Source organism: Oncorhynchus mykiss, chromosome 2, assembly GCF_013265735.2.
Source record: "Oncorhynchus mykiss isolate Arlee chromosome 2, USDA_OmykA_1.1, whole genome shotgun sequence".
Lineage (NCBI taxonomy): Eukaryota > Metazoa > Chordata > Actinopteri > Salmoniformes > Salmonidae > Oncorhynchus > Oncorhynchus mykiss.
Genome location: NC_048566.1, coordinates 19,956,394 through 19,973,959, shown reverse-complemented (window position 1 = coordinate 19,973,959; position 17,566 = coordinate 19,956,394). Strand labels below are relative to the sequence as shown.

Genomic DNA, 17,566 nt, shown 5'->3' with positions numbered 1-17,566 from the left:
CGTTTGAACGGTAGTGTATATACTGTATATCAGGGATGGGCAACTCCAGTCCTCAGGGGCCTGATTGGTGCCACACTTGTGTCCTAGCCCCAGCTAACGTATCCGACTCCAATAATCAACTAATCAGGATCTTCAGTTTAGAATGCATTTAGTTTAATCACTAGGAATGGGGATGGGGAAAAGTGACACCACTCCGGCTCCCGAGGACTTGAGTTGCCCATCACTGCTGTTTATGAAGGTTTACAAATCTCGTCTTCAAAATGATTGTGTAATAGGAGTAATAATATATGACTAGAAATCATTATTTTTGTTGTGATTTGAGGGACTGAAAGAACACATGGGTGGAGACACCAGGCTTCATAAGAGATTTATAAGGTGTTTATAAGTTGTTTTGTGACACTTCATTTATCATTTTAAGTCCAAAAATGTATGTAGCAACTAATGATTCTAGCTTTAAATACGCCTGTCTCATAAGTAGGACCAGAGTTCTCCTGACCACGTAAGGTGAACAGGAAAAACTCAGGACCCTGGTTGCGCCTCCAGTTTGTTCTGGTCAGGTCATGTGATCATGAAACCTCCCGGAAAAAAAAGCGAAATCTGTCACTCCTTTTTTCTGGTTCATAAACAATCAATGAAATTAAGAAGACCAGACTCAGCCGCTAATGCCATGGTGCCACCCTTAAGCAGACTGGAACTGTGACAATTTTTTGTTCTATGGTAAATGGCATGAGTGGGATATTTGATACAAGCTATATGGAAGGTCAGAGTTCAGTGGTTGATGTTCTACTGTAAATGAGCACATCTGAAGTCACGTCATTTGCACACTTTCCACAATGTGAATCAAGATAGAAGTTTACCAATGTCAATTAAAACCGTTCACAGTGATGCTTTTTCTCATCTGAATTGGTCAGGAGTACTCTGTGCCAGTGGCTGTTTTTGTCTTTTGAATTCTGTTGTCATTTTTTTCTACTTCTACTTAATGCTTTTCTACAAGCCAGGTGTTACAGGAGTTTGGCCTTGAATGATTGTAACATTGCACAGTGAGAACCCTACAAGTAATTGAAATACCACCATAGAGTCAGGGCTAATTATACTGAACAAAAACAGTTCATATGAGGAAATTAGTCAATATAAATAAATTCATTAGGCCCTAATTTATGGATGTTAATTGACAAGGAATAAAGATATGCATTTATTGGTTACAGATACCTTTAAAAAAATGGGCCTGACAATGGGCCTCAGGATCTCATTGCTGTATATTTGTGCATTCAAATTGCCAATTGATAAAATGCAATTGTGTTTGTTGTTCATAGTTTATGCTTGCTCATACCATAACCCCACCGCCACCATGGAACAGTCCGTTCACAATGTTGACATTAGCAAACTGCTCGCCTACAGCGACATTGGAGGCTGTTTATGGCAGAGCAATTTACATTATTTGCTAACAGCTCTGGTGGACATTCCTACAGTCAGCATGTCAATTGCATACTCCCTCAAAACTTGAGATGTCTGTGGCATTCTGTTGTGTGACAAAACTGCACCGTTTGGAGTTGCCAGCACAAGGCAAACCTGGGTAACGACCATGCTGTTTAATCAGTTTCTTGATATGCCACACCTGTCAGGTGGATGGATTATCTTGGCAAAGGAGAAATGCTCATTAACAGGGATATAAACATTTTTTTCTTTTTGTGCATACAGAACATTTCTGGGATCTTTTATTTCAGCTCATGAAACATGGGACCAAGATTTTACATGTTGTGTTTGTATTTTTGTTCAGTGTAATTCTGGTCCCGGAGAGCTGAAACATTTCTAGTTTTCATCCTCTCCTAATAAGGGACTGGTTCAGACCTGGGACACCAGGTGAGTGCAATTAACTACCAAGTAGAAACAAAAACAGAAGTGTTTCAGCCCTCCAGGACCGGAGTTGAATAGCCCTGACAGTCTGTAGCAGCCATTTACAAACAACACTCAGAGCATAGTTCCAGTAACAGGTGTTTATTGGTAGTACTGCATACACAGAGTATCTCCCCTCTCAGGACAAATACCCATATTCAGGTAGTTCAGTCAGTTACTAATACTCACTACATCCCCCTCCATGAAAAACTTCCACACCAAAATAATAACTTTGATTGTAGTACAAAAGATCAAAGCTATAAAAGAGTCATATCTGGTGACATAAAAAAACGATTTGTTAAAGCTCTTCAATGTCCTTTCATACACTTGATTAGAGCCTGGCATCTACATTAACATTACAAATCCACTTTGTAGAAAGAAAAGTGAAATGGACCATTTTCAATAATAACACTATGGTTATAGCACCGTTGAAATGTAGAAAAAGGCAACTTGAACTGTCCTAGCTAGCTAGCCACGGTTACTGTAGGTGACCACGTTTGCAGTGTCAAATGAGTATATGTTTCTCCTGACAGACACACACACACACGAACTCACCCATACTTTGTCAGTTTACCTCACAAACATGAACTCTAAAGACAGACTATCTGATGCTCATCTCTCACTCATAACAGATTTTTTGCACAATCAATGTCCAGTAAAGTCAAAGCATATTCTAATTATTTCCCCTCTTACCTATATTTAACCCCCTTCTCTTCATCTAGTCTCTAAAATGATTGATGTTTATGATAAAAATCAAACCCCATTTTCCCCTCCCTTTCAGTCTTGGTCTCAGGCTTGAATGTCACTAATACAAGTCTTTAGTGTTGGTCCCAGTTTCAAGTTCATTGAAACCCCTTTTCCTCCTCCCTCCCCCGTCAGTCTCGTAGGCTGTTGATGAAGGCACAGATCTTGAGGGCGGGTCCTAGTTTGATGTTCATGGTGGAGATTAGGTGTTCTTCTCTGAGTAGCAGCAGGGCCTGTCCGTCAATCTCCTGTGACAGGAACTGGGCAGCCAGGTCCTCACAACCTGGGAGGGGAGGAGAGAGAGTGAATGCGCTATGAAAAGGGACTGCTCACTAGCAATGAACATCGACCTAAAATACACTTTGGCGTGGGTTATGGGCAAACCAGAACTCTTGGTTTCTTTGATCTAATTCAAGGTTACCTAAACTGGGTCCTGGGGCCCCCCTGGATGCACATTTAGGTTTTTGCCCAAGCACTACGAAGCTGATTCAAATAAGCAACTCATCATCTCAGGCTTTGAATCAGCTGTGTAATGCTAGGGAAAAACCCAAAACGTGCCCCCAGGACCCAGTTTGGGAAACCCTGATCTAATTGACCAGATGGCCATGGGTTCCATTTTTACAGATTCCCCTACTATGAAAACTCTTAATTCATTGTTTACTTCATTGACTGTTAATGAATGAGTACTGACCTTGTAGTGAAGAGATGAACCTGCAGACCTCCTCCACACCCCAATGGGCGGGGCTCCCAGACAGGAAGTTGGCCTCGTCCAATGGAAGGCTGCCTTGAGCTGAGTCATCCAAATGGGGATCACAGTGGGCGGGCCTAGGGCAGGAGAGGGAGGAGCTAGGGGAGAGTGATGGGGAATCTTCCTCCTCCTCCTCTCCGTCACAGCTGGACACATCCTCTGAGCGACTGGACTCAGAACGACACTACAGCCAATCATAGAGAGAAGAGCGTCATACATGTAGGCCTGCAGTTTAAATATGGTACTGGAACTGACCCTGTATGTATGTATGTATGTATGTATATTATACATACACACTGAAGAAAACTATAAACACATCATGCAACAATTTCATTGATTTTACTGAGTTACAGTTCATATGAGGAAATCAGGCAACTGAAATAACTTCATTAGGTCCTCATCTATGGATTTCCCTACTGGGAGTACAGATAAGCATCTTTTGGCCAAAGATAGCAACAACAAAAAAATGTCCTCAGGATCTCATCACTGTATTTTTGTGAATTCAAATTGCCATCAATAAAATGCAATTGTGTTTATTGTCCGTAGCTTATGCCTGCCCATAGCATAACCCCACCATGGGGTACTCTGTTCACAATGTTGACATCAGCTGACCACTCAACATTCTGCCAAATTCTCTAAAACAAAGTTGGAGGCGGTTTATGGTACAGAAATTAATATTAAATTATCTGGAAACAGTTCTGGTGGACATTTCTGCAATCAGCATGCCAATTGCACACTCCCTCAAAACTTGTGACGTCTATTGTGTTGTGTTACAAAACTAAACATTTTAGAGTGGCCTTTTATTGTCCCCAGCACAAAGTGCACCAGTGTAATGATAATGCTGTTTAATCAGCTTCTTGACATGCCACACCTGTCAGGTGGATGGATTATCTTGGCAAGGGAGAAATGCTCACTAACAGGAATATAAACAAATGTGTGCCAAAAAATTGAGAGAAATAAGCTTTTTGAGGGTATGGAAAGTTTCTGGGATCTTTTATTTCAGCTCATGAAACATGGGACCAACACTTTACATGTTGGGTTTATATTTTTGTTCAGTATAGTATGCTTACTTACTTTATCATGTTCTTCTATCTGGTGTGTTTCAGTTCTACCTTTTTAGTTTTAGTGTTACATTGTTATTGATTACTGCAGTGTTGGGGTTAGAGCTGGTTAGAAACTATTTTCACTGTACTTGTGTATGTGACATTCAAACTTGAAACAGGAGGAGAGTAAACAACAACATTTCCATTTCATGGATCAGAAACATCCACTTTACCTCCTTGACAGGCAAATGTCTGCCGGCTATTTTAGCGCAGGCGATCTCCGAGCTACTCCTGCGAGGACCCCTGCGTCTGACAATGTTTTCTGGGGGAACGGGAGGACCGGGCGGCCGTGCAGAAGCTCGCCCCCTACTGACCTGGAAGTGATGACTGCAGCTCACATTGTATCTGGAGGAGAGTGGACAAAGCACAAGGAGTCAATAGTGTTGGCTGCACCCAGGACAAAAATGTGATGTCAACAGTGCTGACTTTAAAGTGTAGACCTGTTCTGGTCAGAGAGGTGTGTGATATAGTGAGAAGACAGGTGAGGTGGCTAGGGTACCTCTTAGCGCAGGTCTTGGAGCAGAATCTCTTGGAGCCCCTGAACTGGCTGGCTGGAGCCAAGCTCTCACAGTACTCGCACTTCAACACTGGTGAGGAGAGAGTCAGACTGTTAGTACAGAGATGACTAGGGGTCAGAGGAGGCTGGTGGGAGGAGCTATAGGAGGATGGGCTCATTGTAATGGCTGGAATGGAATAAATGGAACGTTGTCAAACACATTACAATGATTCCATCCTCTTATAGCTCATCCCACCAGCCTCCTATGCTAGGGATGACAACTACTGTACAGAATCAAGCTATAGTACTGCAACCTCTCACAGACAACTGGATCAGAGGCAGAATCAAATCAAAATAAAGGCTGGTGCATTAGTTAGCTGGTATGGAGTGCATTCTTTAAGGAAGGTAGAAAATATACCACCCACTAACCTGCAGGGCCTCCATTGTCAGCCTGTTGAACACCCATGGCTAGAGGCTCCTTCACTGGCCCAGTCACCTGTCAATCGATGTCAAGTTTGGGTGTTAGAGAAGAATATGATCTGGCCCTAAAGCAAAGTTCTGTGCAAACAAAACCACATCTCCTCTCCTGATCCATGGTAAGCAGGTGCTAGCCAGGTATGTGAACTCACAGGGAAAGGCTCAGCTCCCTCCTGGATGACAAAACCCTCTATGAGGTGGGTGAGGACCTGAGGTTTGACCACCGCCTGGGGCAGAGGGGCTCTGTCTATCTGACCCCCCACGCCCCGAGACAGGGGCAGAGGCAGAGACAGGGTGGGGGGAGAGGAGAAGGCTGGCACCACTTTAGGAGCTGGAGAAAAGGAGAGAGAGGAAGTGAGGGAACCAGGGTAGAAAAGAATGTGGGTGAAATGTCAGTTTTTACACTATTCATTCAAAAAACAAACATGAATTTATCAAATATGAATCTAAGTTTTACAACTTAACCTTAAATCCTTGTATCAAGCGATCGCCAACCTTAGATAGGATTCAACTAAACAAGAACATACATTATGTCTTCAGACATCTTACCTGAGTCCAACGTGGGGGCAGGAGATAGAGGAGGGGCAGAATCTCTCATTGGTGGACAGCAAAGTTGGGAAAGTTCGACTGCCATCTCATTGGTTGCATCAGTTTCCGACTTCCTCTTCAATGAGCCAATTGCAGGCTTTGCCTGATGCAACAGGAAGAGACACGTTTTTATTAACACACACACACACACACACACATCTCTTTTAGTATCTAAGAGGGTTACCGTGGTGTTCCCTCCAGTAGAGGCTATAGCAGTGCCGTTGTCCTGGGGGCAGCAGCTTCGGGCCTGTGCCAAAGCCTGGGAGTTTCCTACTGAGCCCTGCCTAGCTCCCACCAGCTGGACTGGGACATGGGGCGGGTGATGGCACCCCGTATTGGGCGGAGCCGGGAGGATAGGTGGAGGGTGGCGTGGGGGCAGCTGGACAGGTAAGCGGTGACCCTGTGAGGTTTTGGGCTGTATGTGCACAGGGCCAGAGCTGTGGCTCACCTTGTCCATGTTAGTGTTGGACTGCTGCAGTGGCTGCACCACCAAGGTCTGGGTGTTGATGTTAGTTTTGGGAGCGACTGAACCTATGGGGTAGCCCTGGGAGGAAGTAGGAACGTTGGAGGTGGGGACTAGGATGTGCGTTACCGTGGCAGCAGGGGTAACTGTGGTTACCGCCCGGGCCTGACAAAGGCCTGAGGGGGAGATGAGGAGCTGGGAGAGAGGGAGCGTGGGGGAGGCAGGAACTGAGGTGGCAGCGGTTGGGGCCATATTCAGCTGGTTTCCAGTCTTGACATTTATACTGGGGAGAGCAGTGGGATGAGTGTAGCTAGTCAGTTTGTTGGCCATATGTTGCTGTTGCTGCTGGGTGTTCTGAGAGAACTGCTGCTGTTGCTGCTGAGAATGCTGTTGTTGTTGTTGACTAAAAGAATAGTTGGCTGATAGAGGGAGAGAGAGAGAGTTTAAAGCATGTTTAAAGTTGGAATGAGAGAGACAGTTCTTTGCATCTTAGTGGCACACAAATTGATAAAGAATTGTGTCTGCATATTGGAGGCAAAGATAAGTCCTTTCACCTGCGTCTCTCCTGTCTGGAAACTCAGTTTTCACTGCGGCCACTCTGGGAGTGGAGATACAATGGAGAGCCAGGTTCTGCACCTGAGAGAGTAAGTAGAGGGAGAGAGAAAATAAGGCAAACAATTAGAAACAATATTATCTGTGCAAAATCTTAATTACAGACAAAAGTTGACTGAAAAAAAATTGCTTTTCATAACAGGAAGTGGTTACTACCTGGTCATTGTCGGATTGGGCATTGGAGGTGGGATGGACTTCCTGTTGCTGCTGTTGTTGCTGAGGCTGTTGCTGTGCAACTGTCGCTACAGCAGCCGTTGCTGTGCCACCAGGCATGAAGATGAGCTGGGAGGCTGCGAGGGGTGCCCTGAGGGAGCGGTTGACCTGTGGGCTCATAGGTCAGAGGTTATTGAATATAAAGAGGCTTCTTCTCAATTGACAAAAAAAGTATTCTCCTCGTTCAACTCACTCTCAGGTACATCTGGCCCTGTCCGGCTGAGTTCCCACCCAGCAGCACTGATTGGCTGAGAGCTGATGATGTCACTGACGTGGCAGGGCCGAGGGGGCGGGGATTGGTCATGGTCCCTCCCCCAGAGGTGGTGCTCAGATTGACCTGTGACAAGAGGGAAAATGTTGACGCTGCCATATGTCAGGAATCTCAAAGAAAGAAGCTAAGAAACTGCAATTAAGGATAACAGCGCTTGCCACGTTTTATTTGAATTATTGACTGTGAAACTTACAGTGGTGGTTGCTTGGGAGACACTGTGGTTGGGAGAGTTGGACTGGCGACTAGCAGCGAGGGTGGCCTGAGAGAGAAACACAAAATGAAAGAGGTCAAGAGAAAGTAAAAACTTTGAACGTTGTGGCAGTGCATTCCTCTGCTTAGTGTTATTGTGGGAGAACTAACCTGTTATGTAAGGGATAACTAACGACGGGTGATGCGTTCTATGGAAAATAATGAATGACGTGGAAGGTGTGTTCCACGATGCGCTAGCGAAGTGGAACTGACCTTCCATGGGGTTGCATTATTTTCCAGAGAACGCAAAGTCCTGAGTTGATTATCCCTTTTATACCATGGCTATAATTTAACACATTTACTGCTAGACATGTGTTAATTTGCCGGTAGAAATGTGTTCAACATCCACTGAAGTAGCTAGCAAGTTTACTAGATAGCTACAGTTGTCTTAGTAAAACAAACAAATTTGCTAGTTTAGCTAACCAAAACATCATACCTAGCTTGCTACTATGAACATCGAATTCAACAATACCAATGCTTTCAATTCAACTTTTGCTTTCAAAAGCAGCTCAACAGAACATGCAAGAATGAACTACAGCCATTGAATTCTACAGTGTGTTATAGGGAAATAATGCATGCTCTAGAATGCCATTCAAGCCAATCAGAAACAAGTATTCAACAATGCCATGGTATAATAGTGTTATTACCTGTTGTTACCTGCTACTGTGTTATTAGCTGTTACCCATTAGTCTTATTACCTGTTCTGTTACCTTTCATTGTGCTATTAGCCGTTGTGCTACCCGTTATTATTGTGTTATTATTACCTGTTGCACAGCAGCCAGGTTGTGAAGCTGCTGGGCACTGTTGATTTGCTGCTGCAGCATGAGCTGCTGGAAGTACTGGGCTGCGTTCGGCTGTCTCTGCAGCGCCTGAAGGGCCTAGAGAGTACATCATCCTCAACATCATATGCATTAAGATTAACATCACTTCATTGTTCAAATACACACAAGGTCCAAAGGAAAATTGACTTCCGCTTTTAACCTAACCACTACGAAAGACACACGTACAGGTATTTTCTGGAGAGGTGCGGGGGGCTGCAACACTGGGCGCCCGGGGAGCTGTTGTTGTGTGGGGGGGGGGGGGGGTTAAGTGCCTTGCTCTAGGGCACAACTGCAGGCAATGGCATCTAGGATTTTATACCAGCAACCCTCCAGTATGCACATGCTCTTCTTGACTGGCCATTCCTAGACAAGGCTAGTCGTTCAACATTCAGTGCAGACAGTCACCCTGTTATCAAAGATAATGATTCATGCAGCAGGCTTCTTAAAATAAAATCACCTGCACAGCTTGCCTCTCATACAGAGACATGTGGGCTATCTGGGGAGGGCGGGTGTTCCCAGCAGACGGAGCATTCCCATTGGTAGAGCCCGTGTTCTGGTCATCACCTGCATCCATGCTCTCTGCACAAAACACAAATGTCAATCAAATCATGCACTAATTTCTTACAGTACTGTCAAATCATTATTATTTTTCTTTCTTCTATGAAAATATATACCATAACAATTGCAAAGTAATTATATAACCTAGAAATCTATATTCTCAGTATCACACATTTGACCTCAATAGACCCCTACCTAGTTATCACGTTCTAATCTAGTCTATAAATTAACTGGCCATAACTGCTAAAGCTATATCTTGCTGTATGTTTTTGCAGTTGCTATTTTTAGCTAGCGAATGCAATGGGTGAAATTGTCATTAGCGGTAGGAGGCTGGCTGGCTGTCAACAACATGATCGATGACCGAGGGATGCAGCCAGAAGGGAACAAGGACGGACAAGAAGTTGCTCTTCCAAACGTTTAAAACGTTAAAATAGACATTAATTTAAGGACAGCCAATTGCGTTTTGATATTAGCTAGCTATATAATTTACTTTCAATGACTGGCAATGTTGAATTAGAACAAAAACTAGGCGAGATCATTGCAGCAACAGTGCATATGGCTAACATTAGCATAGCTAGCTATTAAACTAGAGCTAGATAATAAGTTAACCGCAAGACTTTGTGAAATCTTTCTCTTACCTCAATCTCCTGGACCTTTATTTGTACTTTTTAAATATACAATCCAGCTTTTATCCGTAAACGTTTTACGCAATTTGCTTTTGGAAGAAACCTTTGGTGATGTTTTTCAGATTTTTGTTTGAAGCAAACAACGGTGAGGCAGATGAGAAAAATCCCGCCCCCTCTCTTTCTTTACCGTTCCTTTCCGGCGCCAAAAATTACGTCATTGAGATGCATCAGAGACAGAACAGTAGGCCAATCCAATTATTGCAAGAACTGCGAGCTCTTTAAATTTTAGGTGTCCAAATACCTTAGAAAATGTGGTAGTAATCTTGCTAAGACCAGAAGAGCTGAGGAGGAAAAGGTGATCATTAAGATAACGTCCCTTTCTCAGAGGTCCCCAGCAGGCCTCTCGGGGAGAAGAAGGTGGAACTGATTGAGTTACAAAATTAACTGGATAATATATATAGATTCAAAGCAGAAGGAGCCTTTATTAGATCTAGGGAAAAATGGATTGAGGAGGGAGATCAGAATTCATCCCATTTCTTCAGACTTGAGATATTTCACTCTACAAATAACACTATCCATAAGTTAAACATTGATGGTGTTATTACAGATGACCCAAAATTAATCGCTAAATACTGTGGCAATTTTTACAGAAATGTGTATAGCTCTACGTACTGTCAGGAATCCACATACAGTGCCTTGCGAAAGTATTCGGCCCCCTTGAACTTTGCGACCTTTTGCCACATTTCAGGCCTCAAACATAAAGATATAAAACTGTATTTTTTTGTGAAGAATCAACAACAAGTGGGACACAATCATGAAGTGGAACGACATTTATTGGATATTTCAAACTTTTTTAACAAATCAAAAACTGAAAAATTGGGCGTGCAAAATTATTCAGCCCCTTTACTTTCAGTGCAGCAAACTCTCTCCAGAAGTTCAGTGAGGATCTCTGAATGATCCAATGTTGACCTAAATGACTAATGATGATAAATACAATCCACCTGTGTGTAATCAAGTCTCCGTATAAATGCACCTGCACTGTGATAGTCTCAGAGGTCAGTTAAAAGCGCAGAGAGCATCATGAAGAACAAGGAACACACCAGGCAGGTCCGAGATACTGTTGTGAAGAAGTTTAAAGCCGGATTTGGATACAAAAAGATTTCCCAAGCTTTAAACATCCCAAGGAGCACTGTGCAAGCGATAATATTGAAATGGAAGGAGTATCAGACCACTGCAAATCTACCAAGACCTGGCCGTCCCTCTAAACTTTCAGCTCATACAAGGAGAAGACTGATCAGAGATGCAGCCAAGAGGCCCATGATCACTCTGGATGAACTGCAGAGATCTACAGCTGAGGTGGGAGACTCTGTCCATAGGACAACAATCAGTCAGATATTGCACAAATCTGGCCTTTATGGAAGAGCCATTGAAAATGAAAGCCATTTCTTAAAGAAATCCATAAAAAGTGCCGTTTAAAGTTTGCCACAAGCCACCTGGGAGACACACCAAACATGTGGAAGAAGGTGCTCTGGTCAGATGAAACCAAAATGTAACTTTTTGGCAACAATGCAAAACGTTATGTTTGGCGTAAAAGCAACACAGCTGAACACACTGAACACACCATCCCCACTGTCAAACATGGTGGTGGCAGCATCATGGTTTGGGCCTGCTTTTCTTCAGCAGGGACAGGGAAGATGGTTAAAATTGATGGGAAGATGGATGGAGCCAAATACAGGACCATTCTGGAAGAAAACCTGATGGAGTCTGCAAAAGACCTGAGACTGGGACAGAGATTTGTCTTCCAACAAGACAATGATCCAAAACATAAAGCAATCCAATCGAGAATCTGTGGAAAGAACTGAAAACTGCTGTTCACAAATGCTCTCCATCCAACCTCACTGAGCTCGAGCTGTTTTGCAAGGAGGAATGGGAAAAAATTTCAGTCTCTCGATGTGCAAAACTGATAGAGACATACCCCAAGCGACTTACAGCTGTAATCGCAGCAAAAGGTGGCGCTACAAAGTATTAACTTAAGGGGGCTGAATAATTTTGCACGCCCAATATTTCAGTTTTTGATTTGTTAAAAAAGTTTGAAATATCCAAGAAATGTCGTTCCACTTCATGATTGTGTCCCACTTGTTGTTGATTCTTCACAAAAAAATACAGTTTTATATCTTTATGTTTGAAGCCTGAAATGTGGCAAAAGGTCGCAAAGTTCAAGGGGGCCGAATACTTTCGCAAGGCACTGTATATGTTTTTGACTCACTGAATAATGTTCACTCTATCAGTGATATAGAATCTAAACAGTGTGATGAACCCATGAAAGTTGAAGAGATTATAGAGTCTACCAAACATCTAAAGAACAATAAATCACCAGGTGTTGTTGGAATTGTATCAGAATTTTACAAATTATTTTCTGAACAAGTAGCTCCCTTCCTATTTGAAGTCTTTTTAGAGAGTATTAAAAACAATGTTCTCCCTCCTACAATGACTCAGGGGTTAATAACACTGATACCCAAGCCTAAAAAATAAGTGCTGTTCATCAATAACTGGCATCCAATTTGTCTTCTTAATGACTATAAGATATTAGGCTTACCACCTGCAAAAATAATAAAATAAGTCCTGGATGCAATCATTGATGAAACACAGTCTGGCTTTATGAGGAACAGACATATTTCTAACAATATCAGTGCCACGTTCTGACCTTAGTTGTTTTCTGGACGGAAAGGGACCCTGGCCACAGGCTGGAGAATATCGCCGCCCCAAGGCTGAGCTGGAGGCAGCGAAAGCGGAGAGGCGGTGGTATGAGGAGGCAGCGCGGCTGGAAGCCCGAGAGGCAATCCCAAAAATATCTTGGGGGGAGGCACATGGGGAGGGTGGCGAAGTCAGGTAGGAGACCTGCGCCAACTCCCCGTGCTTACCGTGGAGAGAGGGACCAGGCAGGCACCGTGTTATGCCGTGAGGCGCACGGTGTCCCCGGTGCGCAGGCATAACCCGGTGCGGTACGTAGCAGCACCTCGTATCGGCCGGGCTAGAGTGGGCATCGAGCCAGGTGCCATGAAGCCGGCTCAGCGCATCTGGTCTCCAGTGTGTCTCCTCGGGCCGGGGTACATGGCACCAGCCCTACCCATGGTGTCCCCGGTTTGCCAGCACAGCCCAGTGCGGGCTATTCCACCTCGCCGCACTGGCCTGGCTACGGGGAGCATTCAGCCAGGTAGGGTTGGGCAGGCTCGGTGCTCGAGAGCTCCAGTGCGCCTTCACGGTCCAGTCTATCCGGTGCCACCTCCACGCACCAGCCCTCCGGTGGCAGCCCCCTGCACCAGGCTGTCTCTCCATCTCCTTCCTACAGGTGCTCCCGCCTGCTCAGCGCTGTCAGAGTCTTCCTCCTGCCCAGCGCTGCAAGAGTCTCCCGTCTATCCTGAGCTGCCGGAGTCTCCCGTCTGTCTGGAGCAGCCGGAGTCTCCCGTCTGTCCGGAGCTGCCGGAGCCGCCCGTCCGCCAGGAGCTGCCGGGGCCGTCAGTCAGCCAGGAGCTGCCGGGATCGTCGGCAGCAAGGGTCGCCGCGTTAAAGAGGCCACGGAGGCGGGTAAAGAGGCGGAGAAGGACTATGGTGGAGTGGGGCCCACGTCCCGCGCCAGAGCCGCCACCGCGGACAGACACCCACCCAGACTCTCCCCTATAGGTTTAGGTTTTGCGGAGTCCGCACCTTTGGGGGGGGGGGGGGGGGGGGGGGGGGGTACTGTCATGTTCTGACCTTAGTTCTTTTATTATGTCTTTGTTTTAGTATGGTCAGGGCGTGAGTTGGGTGGGTTGTCTATGTTAGTTTTTCTATGATTTTCTATTTCTGTGTTTGGCCTGGTATGGTTCTCAATCAGAGGCAGCTGTCAATCGTTGTCCCTGATTGAGAACCATATTTAGGTAGCCTGGTTTCACTTTTGAGTTGTGGGTGATTATTTTCCGTATTACGTCCCGTGTGGTAACAAACACTTTGTTTCACTTTGTTATTTAGTATTTTTGTAGTGTTCAGTTTGTCTTATTGAAATGGACACTTACCACCTTGCAAATTGGTCCGACCTCTCTTACTCCTCATCAGAGGAAGACGACGAACGTTACAATCAGACTAGTATTAGACATACATGACTACTCAGACCTAATAACCGAGGACAGCTTCATATTATTTTTTAGATTTTTATAAAAGATTTGACATAGTAGAGCATCAGTTCCTCTTCCACTCCCTTGAGAGACTTGGCTTTGGGGATTTTTTCCGTAAGGCTATTAAGACTCTAAACAAATGGTAACAGCTCTATCAAATTGAAATATGGCACCTCACCTAGATTTGAGTTAAAGAGAGGAATTAGGCAAGGTTGTCCTATCTCTCTGTACCTGTTCTTATTGATCACCCAACTTCTTTCTTTAAATAATAGTCCTGTACAAGGTATTTCCATAGCTGGTAAAAAATTATTATAAGCCAGCTGGCTGACGATACTACACTTTTTCTGAAAGACGCTAACCAAATTCCCATATCAATCAATGTGATACAATTCCAAAGCATCTGGTCTATATCTTAACATTAATAAATGTGAACTCATAGCTGTCAAAGATTGTGTGACACCTTCATATTATGGTATTCCAGTAAAATAACTTACATATTTAGGCATAACCATTACAAAGGATCAGATGTCTAGAGGCTAACTAAATTTGAACCCTCTTATTAAAAAAACCCAGAAGAAGCTAAATCAATGGCTACAGAGGGACTTGTCTTTAAAAGTAAGAGTCCTAATAACCAAGGCTGAAGGTATCTCTAGACTAACATATGGCGCTCTATCTTCATATCTTGATGGTAAAATGAGATAGACCAGATGCTTTTCAACTTTCTGTGGAGAAACCATACCCATTACATTAGGAAAACTGTTGTAATGAACACTTATGAGAATGGTGGGCTGAATTTTCTGGACTTTACTACCTTAAATAATACTTCTTAAGATTAATTGGATAAAACAATTCCTAAGAAGACCCACTTCTATGTGGAATTTCATTCCTCATCATGTCTTCTCTACTTTTGGTGGCCTTAACTTCATGTTGGTTTGCAATTATAATATTGACAAAGTTCCAGTGAAACTTTCTGCTTTTCATCGCCAGGTTTTCTTGTCATGGTCTTTAATTTATAAACACAATTTTTCTCCACACAGATATTATATATGGAATAATCGGGATATATTGTATAAAAATAGTTATTTGTTTTTAGAATATTGGTTCTGAATTAATATCCTATTGGTGAGCCAACTGGTAAATGCAGAGGGTCTTTTACTCAGTTATAAAGAATTCTTATCACTTTACAAGGTCCCTGTAAGGCCTAAAGATTTTGCAATTGTTTTAGGTGCCATTCCCTCAGGTGTTGCTTTATTATTCAGGAACATGTCAAGACCTGACCCTCAGAGCCTACCTTCTGTTGACCCTGTTGACTCATCAATAGGAAAGATTAGTTTCTCTTTTGGTCCATTAAGCAACAGAGCGATACGAACCTTGTTTCAGCAGGATGTTGTATCTATCTATACCTTATGTCATGCCTTATTGGAATGGATTTATTGATAATATCTGTTGGGAAAAAGTTTGGATGTTGCCACATACAAACCTAATTGTTAACAAAACGAAGGAAGTTTCCTTTAAAATGATTCATAAATATTATCCTGCCAACCACTATATGAAGAATTCTAAGGAAAACATCAACTCAAATTGCTCCTTTTGTAATGACCACCCAGAAACAGTGTTGGATCTTTTTTTGGCATTGTATTCATGTAAGAAAACTGAGGCAAGACATCAGTAGATTTATAATTAAACACATTTATGAAGATCTTACACTAATGTGGAGAGATGCACTGCTTGGATTCTTTACCTATGATAGAAATAAGCTGAAACATTTTTATGTCATTAATTTCATTATTCTTTTGGCCAAATTTCATATTCACAAATTTAAATTTACAAACAAACACCACATTGTCTTACCTTATAAAAATACATTGATCTGCATTTTAAGACAAGAAAGCTGTTAGAATAATAAGTGTCTATATGTCCCTTAAGGTCCTTGTGTAATGTGATATTGTACCCCCTAGCCCTGCCCCTAGCCCAATTGTCCTCTGTATATTGTGTATATATATATACACTTGTTCCCACATGTACTTCCTGTATTGATTTATTGTTAATACTTTTTTTTTTTTTTTTATAAAAACAGTAGGCCAATCCAAAATGGACTCCTAGACCCTACAACCCATGCACTTGTGGAGCTCTAAGACAATGACAGGTGTTAGTAATATGGCAATAGCTCCACATTGCCCTCTGATAGTCTCTGAATACATTTCACCATATTGCTTACACCTGTCAAATCCTCTCTTATACAATAATGTGGATGCTACCAAGATTATGGATAGTCTTGAATGAATCGTGAATAATGAGTAAAAAAGTTAGACGCACAAATGGCATTCCCCCAAGACATGCTAACATCTCACACCATGACAATAAGTCATTTTGGGGGGGGGGGGGGGGGGGGGGTTGATACAGTATTTGTGCGTCTTAACTCTTTTACTCATTATTCACGATTCATTCAGGATTATCTGTAATCATGGTAGCATCCACATTAATGTAGAAGTGTTTAGAGACATATTCTATTATTATTTACAATAAAAGTGACTCCAAAATGACAATACGTTATTTAGCATACATTTCTATTGGGCTCAAAATAATCTGAAACACAACCAAACAAACAGCAAATGCATCCAACAAGTTTGAAGAGTCACAAGCTTGATGTAATCATTGCGTGCTAGGAATATGGGACCAAATACTAAACCTTTTACTACTTTAATACACAAAGGTGAATTTGTCCCAATACTTTAGGTCTCCTAAAAGGGGGGACTACAGTGCCTTGCGAAAGTATTCGGCCCCCTTGAACTTTGCGACCTTTTGCCACATTTCAGGCTTCAAACATAAAGATATAAAACTGTATTTTTTTGTGAAGAATCAACAACAAGTGGGACACAATCATGAAGTGGAACGACATTTATTGGATATTTCAAACTTTTTTAACAAATCAAAAACTGAAAAATTGGGCGTGCAAAATTATTCAGCCCCTTTACTTTCAGTGCAGCAAACTCTCTCCAGAAGTTCAGTGAGGATCTCTGAATGATCCAATGTTGACCTAAATGACTAATGATGATAAATACAATCCACCTGTGTGTAATCAAGTCTCCGTATAAATGCACCTGCACTGTGATAGTCTCAGAGGTCCGTTAAAAGCGCAGAGAGCATCATGAAGAACAAGGAACACACCAGGCAGGTCCGAGATACTGTTGTGAAGAAGTTTAAAGCCGGATTTGGATAGAAAAAGATTTCCCAAGCTTTAAACATCCCAAGGAGCACTGTGCAAGCGATAATATTGAAATGGAAGGAGTATCAGACCACTGCAAATCTACCAAGACCTGGCCGTCCCTCTAAACTTTCAGCTCATACAAGGAGAAGACTGATCAGAGATGCAGCCAAGAGGCCCATGATCACTCTGGATGAACTGCAGAGATCTACAGCTGAGGTGGGAGACTCTGTCCATAGGACAACAATCAGTCGTATATTGCACAAATCTGGCCTTTATGGAAGAGTGGCAAGAAGAAAGAAATTTCTTAAAGATATCCATAAAAAGTGTCGTTTAAAGTTTGCCACA

General features: G+C 43.0%; 1 protein-coding gene across 1 annotated transcript; it reads right to left on the bottom strand.

Annotated features, from left to right (window-relative positions):
* Positions 1–1,979: 1,979 nt before the first annotated feature.
* Positions 1,980–10,046, bottom strand: LOC110537299 (polyhomeotic-like protein 1). Its single transcript, XM_036941117.1, has 15 exons — positions 9,875–10,046; positions 9,136–9,257; positions 8,622–8,735; positions 7,802–7,867; positions 7,531–7,674; positions 7,281–7,445; positions 7,067–7,148; positions 6,234–6,931; positions 6,011–6,152; positions 5,614–5,792; positions 5,414–5,480; positions 4,988–5,075; positions 4,662–4,833; positions 3,329–3,569; positions 1,980–2,920 (listed from the first exon to the last, which is right to left on the bottom strand). Exons 2-15 carry the CDS (start codon positions 9,250–9,252, stop codon positions 2,769–2,771), a joined length of 2,427 nt encoding a protein of 808 aa, XP_036797012.1. The 5' UTR covers positions 9,253–9,257; positions 9,875–10,046; the 3' UTR covers positions 1,980–2,768.
* Positions 10,047–17,566: the final 7,520 nt, after the last annotated feature.

What these genes read in the sequence shown, in the direction of transcription:
- LOC110537299 (XM_036941117.1), bottom strand. Translation starts at nt 9,252, where the DNA reads ATGGATGCAGGTGATGACCAGAACACGGGCTCTACCAATGGGAATGCT. An exon ending in ATGAGAGGCAAGCTGTGCAG is followed by an intron (nt 8,736 to 9,135) that starts GTGATTTTATTT and finishes TGTACTCTCTAG; the next exon opens with GCCCTTCAGGCGCTGCAGAG. An exon ending in AGGGCCAGATGTACCTGAGA is followed by an intron (nt 7,446 to 7,530) that starts GTGAGTTGAACG and finishes ATGAGCCCACAG; the next exon opens with GTCAACCGCTCCCTCAGGGC.